At 41.7% G+C, this 7,939-nt stretch overlaps 1 protein-coding gene across 1 annotated transcript in view; it reads left to right on the forward strand.

The window, feature by feature from the left end:
• DLGAP1 (DLG associated protein 1) overlaps positions 1-4,364 on the forward strand; it is a 134,397-nt gene extending 130,033 nt beyond the window's left edge. The window contains exons 9-10 of the mRNA XM_057364895.1: positions 531-683; positions 3,519-4,364. Coding sequence (XP_057220878.1) covers positions 531-683; positions 3,519-3,728 — 363 coding nt within the window. The 3' untranslated portion in view covers positions 3,729-4,364. The remainder of the gene's footprint in view (positions 1-530; positions 684-3,518) is intronic.
• Positions 4,365-7,939: the final 3,575 nt, after the last annotated feature.

Raw genomic sequence — 7,939 nt, forward strand, 5'->3', positions numbered from 1 at the left:
AATTGGCCTGAGACAATTTTACTTGAAATGGTGTATTTTTGTAAACCTTACATTCTCAGAGTGTGGAAAAAGTGTTCATAAGTCAGTATATTGCTACTTGCACATGCAGGAAATGTACTTTTGCACAGGCATCACTCTTTTTTACAAGTGTGAACATGGTGGGGAATCCTTCCTCCTGAAAGTGAAGAGGAGGATGGCAATTCATGTCAGTGCAGACAGAATTGCCACCAGTTGTGCCCAGGAACATCCCCGGGCAGATCCTGCCACAGGGGCCCTTTGTCCCTGGTCTGTGGGGGGTCCCCTCTGTCTTTGGTGAGTGGGTGTTTGCAGGGACAGCAGCTCCACGCCGAGCCAGACTCCTGCAATAAAACCCTCCAGTAAGTAACGCCTCGCTTTGCTCCTCTCTCTGGGTCTTATCCATCCCTTGGATCTCCCCAAACTGCTTTGCTGGGGAGATTCATAACCATTTGCACAAATGCTTTACATTAAGAAGTACTAAAGCCAACGTGTTTTTTTCTTCTGTTGCACAGAATCCTAATGCACATCCACGGCCGACCTCCCAGGATTTAGCAGGGTTTTGGGATATGCTGCAGTTGTCCATAGAAAATATTAGTATGAAATTTGATGAACTTCATCAGTTAAAGGCCAATAATTGGAAACAGATGGATCCTCATGACAAGAAGGTAGAACACTGTAGATTTTGTATGCTTCATTTAAAACCCTGCACAAATACTGGACAGATTAAATAGGCCTCTGTGTTACAGCGTTGACGCTAAAAGTGTGAAATGAAKCTCCTATCTAATTAATTTCATTGTAATAACAATGTTTACATAATAATCATCTGGGATATTATCTGTAATATGTTTCAGGCATATTTTTAAACCAAATCTGTCTTTGTGAATCGGATAATGGGAATGTGGTACTTTGTTAAGCTTTACATTTAATCATATTAGACGATCAATCGTTGAAAGGAACTGCCTTATATATTGATTCTTAAATTAAATAAATCACATTTACGGTTCATATTATTGCATACAGCAAGAGTTCTAGGTTGTGTTACTGAAAAAAACAGGGAAGTACTGTAACCATCGCTGACTTTGGTAGCCAGAATACAAACAGCAATATCAGAAATATGCCTTCCAAAATGTTACATGGAAGAATTACATTTTTTTTTTGTCCATTTGTTTGGTTTTTATTTATTTTGGGCTTTTTTTTAAATGGGTGATTTCACACATTCACTTTGCTGGTAGTGTTGTTTACTCAAGGTAGCATAAAAATCATCTGGAGCTTTAGTCCTCTTCTTTTTTTCTTTTTTTTATCTTTTTTTTTTCTTTTTCTTTTCTTTTGGTAAATGTACTTTTCTTCTGACACCATGAAAAGCTACCACATCTCCAAGTGTGAGCCGCATTTCACTTTACATTCTCATTTGGCACCATCGCCTTTTTTTTTCTCCTCACTATCCACCTCAAGACAAACAGCRCTTGGGTGAGCCAAAAAATGCACAAATGTTTCAGAAAATCCTTAGAACACAGGCCCRTTCCTAGAGGAATCAACGGTCTAATGTCGTGCTCCTATGGGTATGTAATTTGATGGCTGAATTTCCGCCGTGACTGGTCTGATAGCAATGAGTACARCCAACAGGTAGGGTCACCAGAAGGAGGGGGACTGTCACTTACAGGTACAGTGGCTCAGACAGGAGTCCTGGCTACCCCAACTTACCTTCAGCTGGCTGCCAATGACCAAGGTGGTGTTTTCTTTTGGACAAATAACCATAATAATATCAAACCCCATTAATCTTGCAGCAGGAAGCTTGTACAGGCAGTGCTGGTAGCACTATTCCTCCTCCTCCAATCAAGACTAAATACTCATTCCTGACTTAGGAGTGCCATGTTCACACCATTTGTGCAAACCTAGAGTGTTTTGTAGGGGAATGAATGAGAATGTGTTTTCCTAGCCCAAGGTACTGAAGGCAAGTCATTTTCTTATCTTCTTTTTTTTTCCAGTATCTATCAGAAAAGGAGGTTAAAACTGCCAAACATGCATGCACAGAAATGCTGATGTATGGTTTTTCATTAGCTTTTACAGTAAAGTGGGTAGGCTGAGTGTTTGCAATTGCAGCAGTAAGAAATGAGAGGCTTCCTTAAAAAAAATGTGCCTTTTCTTTGCATCTGAAAAACATTTCAAAGAGTTTCCAACAAAAAGAAGACTATAACGGTTTAAAGGAAGTTAAGTAGTGCTGAAGAAAGGGACCTRCAGTAGGAAGGTAAAGATTTTAAAGAATTACACTGTGTTCTTGCTTCAACAGCATTTGTGTATGATTTTAGATGAAAGAGATCATCTCCTTTCTTAAAAAGAATAAAAAAAAAACAAGAAAAAGGAAGAAAAAACTTTCTGTGGAATTGATATTTGCCTTTGGCCTTTGCCACTGGGCCCTTTTTAAGCAGCATAGATTAATCCTTGGATGGAGAGAAAAAGCAAAGTATGAATAAGTGTAACTAAGCACCTTTATATTTTGAGCCATGGAAGCTGTTGTGAGCAGCATGAGAGAAAACGAAAGGGCAGAATGGGACCTTTGTAGTGTGATAAAATCCCTTCGCTCAGAGACCGTGTTCACAGTTGGAAGGGGATGTAACTTAAAAGACAATCTAATTAACTTGACAAAGTCTTTGTGGCCGCCTGAAATTCAGTTCTGAATACACTTTTCTTTTGCGGGAGAGATCCCTCTCTGAGGGTTTTTTTTTGTTGGGTTTTTTTTTCTTTTTTTGTGTGTAAGTGTGTGTACATGCACCAGGATATACTAAAAGTCCTCCTTGTTGGTCACGTATCTGGAGCCAGCTGCCACCACGATGATTAATGCATGTTCTCTTAACGGTTTTTAAGTTTTTCCAACCAGATTTTCTATTTCTAGCTGAATATTTCATGCCTATTTAGCACGAGGCAGGACTGTATGAGCTTGCACAGCGAGACCCAAAGTGTGGGATTTTTGAGCAGTCACTAAACTGCTACGAAATAGGTACACAAATATATGTTTTAAAAAAAAAAAAAACAAACTACTTTTCCTGATGCACCAGCTGCAGACAGCTAGTTCCCATCCGCAATTGGGAAYGCCAAAGCCATGGCACCTCCGTGTTGCAGGAGCATCTAGCGCTATGCACGGATAGAAGAGGGTGGCCCAGGAGCTGGGGCTCTCCAGAGTCCCTCTGCTGAGGGCAGCGTTCCCTCCCGGTGTGCCGGTGGCGGGAGCTCGGTCTCTTTCCTAGCCCCTGGAACTAAGCAGGTAGCCCCAGCAGCACCGTCCCYGAGGAGAAGTAGCACGGCGGCCGGCCCTCCCCTCCCCTTTGCCCCTGCCCTATGTTTATGAACCCTTGAGCACAAAAGCCAGTTGACTGAAGACAGAAAGGCAGATAAGAGCTAACAAACATTAGGTAAAATGTGTGTTCTAACTACTGACATATCCTAGTTTTTCCCGCCTTTCGCTGAGAAGCTGTATAATGCCATTAACCTTCTGCTTTGATCAGGAGAGAAGGGTCCCTCCTCCAGTGCCAAAGAAGCCATCGAAAGGTCAGGTGCCACTCATACGAGAACGCTCTCTGGAAAGCTCGCAGCGTCAAGAGGCCCGGAAACGGCTGATGGCTGCCAAGCGCGCTGCATCGGTCCGCCAGAACTCAGCTACCGAGAGCGCCGAAAGCATTGAGATATACATCCCCGAAGCCCAGACCAGGCTATGAAGGGATCCAACCGGGAGGACTCTCTCTGGCAAGACAAGCCTCATGTATAATCTGCCCYTCTAGGCTCCTGCTCAAGGTCACCACGAAGTATTTGTACCTCCTCCTCTCTCTCTCGCTCTCTCTCCCCTCTTGTCCCCCTCCCCTCTCTCTGTACGCAGCTGCCCCGATGCTCCCAGTGAACTCCACTGCCGTGGCGTAGTTGTCGGTCCTCCGAGAGATGTCCTCTAACCACCCTTGCTTTCTGAAGGTTCGCCCATGTCATCACGATGCTTTGTCACATGTACTGATGCTGCCACTTTGCCTCATGTAAACGAGTACGATCCTTTTTTCTTTTCTGTTCGAAACAAATAAACGCGGCGCTCAGACTTCCAYGCACCTGTACAGTAGACGCTCCATTTAACTTACTCACGATCTTTAGTTGACCTAAAACTAGTCTGTTACCCAGTGTACAGCAACATCAAACTGTAGGGGACTTTGGTATTTTCAGTCACGCAGGGTGATCCTTTCGGACTCTGCTGTCTTCCTCACAAAAGATAAAAGGAGCTATGACTCGGATTCCCTTCTTTTTATTACTGTTTTTTTTTAAAGCAGATGGCGCACTTTATTCTAAACCTCCGAATCACATCTTCACCTGAATTAAGGAGTCACACAAGGGGAGGGAGCTGGAGTGGGAGCAGGGGGGTGGAGGGGAAGAAAAAAAAACCCCACAGCTCTGGCAGGTGAAAAAGTGGAAGTAAATCCCACGGGTCAGATGGCGAGGGATATAAAAGATCCTGTGGAAAGATACCTGCACACTCACAGCTGCACAAACTGCCTCATTTTTATTTCATCAATCACTACTTAAACATTTCAAATCAGCAGAAGATTGTAAATTCGATCTTCCAGGGAAATAATCTATTTTGAAAGGCAATAAAAGAGTAAAAAGGAAGGAGATAAGAAGCAATGACAGTTGAAGAGATAATATAAAAGAARGATTTTCTTGTCCAAGTATTAAGAATTTTTAAAATTGTACTGTATTGTCAATTCCTCTTGTATTGTATTGTATGGATTATATTGGTTTAAAAAAAAAAAAAAAGAAAAAAGAAAAAAAAAGAAAAAAAAGCTTGGTTTTGTCGATGTCTTAATCTCGGTGGGACCATCCAATCTCATACGTCCACGCAGCCACACACGGACACCTGTAGGTGAATTACTGTACATGGAGCCTCTGATGCTTTTCCAGGCCAGGCTTGCTTTGCTCTATCCACAGCTGGTTGTATGCTACAGTTCAGACTACTTATCACCAAACCGTCCATATTTAGGAGTAAATTTCKAATTCAGCCTCCTCTTAATAGTATAAAGTACTCACTTGAACAAGAACAATAGACTATTTTTCACAAGTTACGGAATCAATATGAACTTAATGTTTTTCACGACAAGCCTTCCTACCCTGGCTTCTGCCATTGTTTTGCAATCACAAAAAATATGCATCCCAAGTAGCTCATTAACAGTGGGCGGAAATGGCAGATAATAGGGCTGGAGAGGAGCCTGAGAGGTCAGCTCCGGTGTGTCTGTCCCCTCCAGCCACCTCTGGCTGGGGCAGGGGCTCGTCCTCCAGCTCCTCTGATGAGGAACAATGCCGACCACGCTGCTACTGGAATCTCTTGTGCCAACATTAGGAAAGCTATGTCAGGCATGTTGCTGAAAGCGAGTTGTGTGCGTGCGTGTGAGCGTGTGTGAGTGCGCACACGCGTGCCTAACTGGCATGTGCTGCTGCCAGCAGAATTAGCGTGAGCTGCTTTGGGTGACAGGGCTGCTTTGGGTGACAGGACTGGTGCGGGCAGCTCCTGTGCAGTCCTGCAGCGATGTTTTCCAGACTGCTCCGCTGCTCCCTATGTGCTCATCACCCCGTGTGCCAGGGCAGGGGTTTGTGGGAGAGGAAGGCAGGCTGCTTTCTGCTCCCAGKGAGCACAGGCACAGGGACAGCCCCACCAGGGACGGGCACAGGGGGCAGCCCTTGTCGCACACTGTGCTGGCTGGCTGTGCCTGTGCCTGCTCAACCTGTGTGGACAGTCCAAGCAGTGAAAAATCCCACTGCACATGTGGTGTAATTCTGCAGCTTGCACTTAAAAAGCRTTGAAAACCATCATCGAAAAGTTAAGCTCTTGCTAAAACTATTCATCGAGACCATGCCAGACAGCTTCTTTTCCTATGACATCATAGCCAGGTGCTAATTTAATTTTATTCAAGAAAATAGGAGAGGTAATAGGTTCTGGCACCAAGTATTTTCATGAGAGCATACTAAAACCACTAGAGAATTTGCTACCTCTCAAAGCCATCGATATCTGAGCTATGTCTTTATAAACAGGGCACAAATATTTACTGCTGTGGTTTACAAGATAAGGGCTAATAATTTAATATATAAAAGACTTTTAACTAGAGTAATCAGAAATCCAGTGTAACTCTAGAGTGCTTGGTGTTACRGGAGCTTCAAAAGGTTTGACCCTCTAAGCGTTTGAATACCAGTGTGTTTGCTAGTTTTGAAACACTGCGTTTTAACTTTTAGCAGCAACAGAACATCACCGTGTTTGCAGTATGTAATAGTGCCAACTGCCACTTTTGAGCATATATAGTCATAGGAAGTATTAATTATTTGGAACTCATTTGTACTGAAGTATTCAAAGCAGTACCTAGGTGAGAGTCCACATTCACAACTGTGTCGCAGACTTACTTAGTTTTGTGAACGTTTTATGAAAGATGAGTTAAGGCTTTGGTTGACAAGTGGCTACAGAAATTTATATCCAGCAAGTTCCCCCCCAAAAAAGCAGAAAAGTGAAGACTATCTAGTCTTGTACATTACAAATTATTGTATTTGTATATCATAGAATATTTTTTGTATCTATTTTAAATGAATTTATTCTTAGCTGAATGCTTGTTAGCTCATTTGGCACTGGAGAGGTTATTATAATGTTTGCCTAGTTTTTTAGCAAAATACAAAAAATACAGCCAATATCAGAAAATATAAAATAAAATAATTCTGCCCTAGAATGCCACTAGTTAACCACTTGACTCATTTACCAACACTAATGCTAGTATATTTGCTCCATAATCTGTTTTAGTATAATCTGTAACTATTTGTTTTTAGTCTAACCTGCCCAGTGTATATGAAAAATACCTATATTCTGTTTCACTTTGAGACTAAACTACTGCTTTTTTTTTTTTCTTGGGGGAAATTTTAGAAAAGGTTGGTTTTGTCTCCTGCTTCAAAAGTTAAAAAAAAAAAAGAGGTATTTATTATATTTTTTGCAGATGTTTCCATAAAATTCTCATAATCTTTTTGTAAAGAAAGATGAAGAAATGGATTAAAGATTTTTAATATTTGAAAAGGTAAATAGAAATAATTTATTTGTAATATATTTCAGTTTATTTATTGGTGTTCCCTTAATGCTTTGATGTGCACTATCACTTTAATTTAAACTGTATCTTTGTGAATTTATTGGGGTTTTTTGGTTGGGTTTTTTTTCTTTTTAAGGAAAATGGTCAAATGCATATTTTAAGTAGAATGTAAATCACTGGCCTACCTGCATTCCCAAATGTGATTTTAAAAATGTTTTTGATTTGAAACAAAAGACACAAATTTGAAAGCGTTCAGACAGAGGAGAGTGTTTTTATGGCTTAACGATTTGGGTTTCCATAGGATTATCTATCTGGTTTGTGTGTGGACAGGAAAATGTAAATAGATGAATGTTTCCCATAATGTAAAAAGAGCAAATTAATAAAATAATTAATGCACTGCTTGTAAGAGCTGTGGGTTTTCAATGCAAATTCGTTCTTCCAGAACTGCCAGGGCATTTTGTTTGATGTGGCCAAGGATAAAAGCAACAAGCAGAATGTTTCTCTTAAGCTCTCATTGCTTAAGACCAGCCCTGCAAAGTCTCATCCGAAGCATCCTGCTGAGCACCCTGGAAGTGTTCATCTGCACAGAGTTGCTCACAGGCATAAAAGTTGCTGTGATCAAGGCCTTGAGCCTTAGTGAAATCTTCAAAGGCACTTCTGCCAGGAGCCCAGCCAAACCCCACTGAAGATGCCAGGAGTTACACTGGGGACTTCAAAAGAAGTGGCAAGAAGACCCCAGACTGCTTGGTTTTACCCTCACTGGTTCCCTTTCATTTTCTGCTTATGTCCCGTGATGTCTGAATTTTGGGGGGGGCAAAAGAGATCCCTGGCAGGCATAG

The sequence above is a fragment of the Malurus melanocephalus genome, unplaced genomic scaffold, assembly GCF_030028575.1.
Source record: "Malurus melanocephalus ecotype Western Australia unplaced genomic scaffold, MMel_1.1 scaffold_44, whole genome shotgun sequence".
NCBI classification, from domain to species: Eukaryota; Metazoa; Chordata; class Aves; order Passeriformes; family Maluridae; genus Malurus; species Malurus melanocephalus.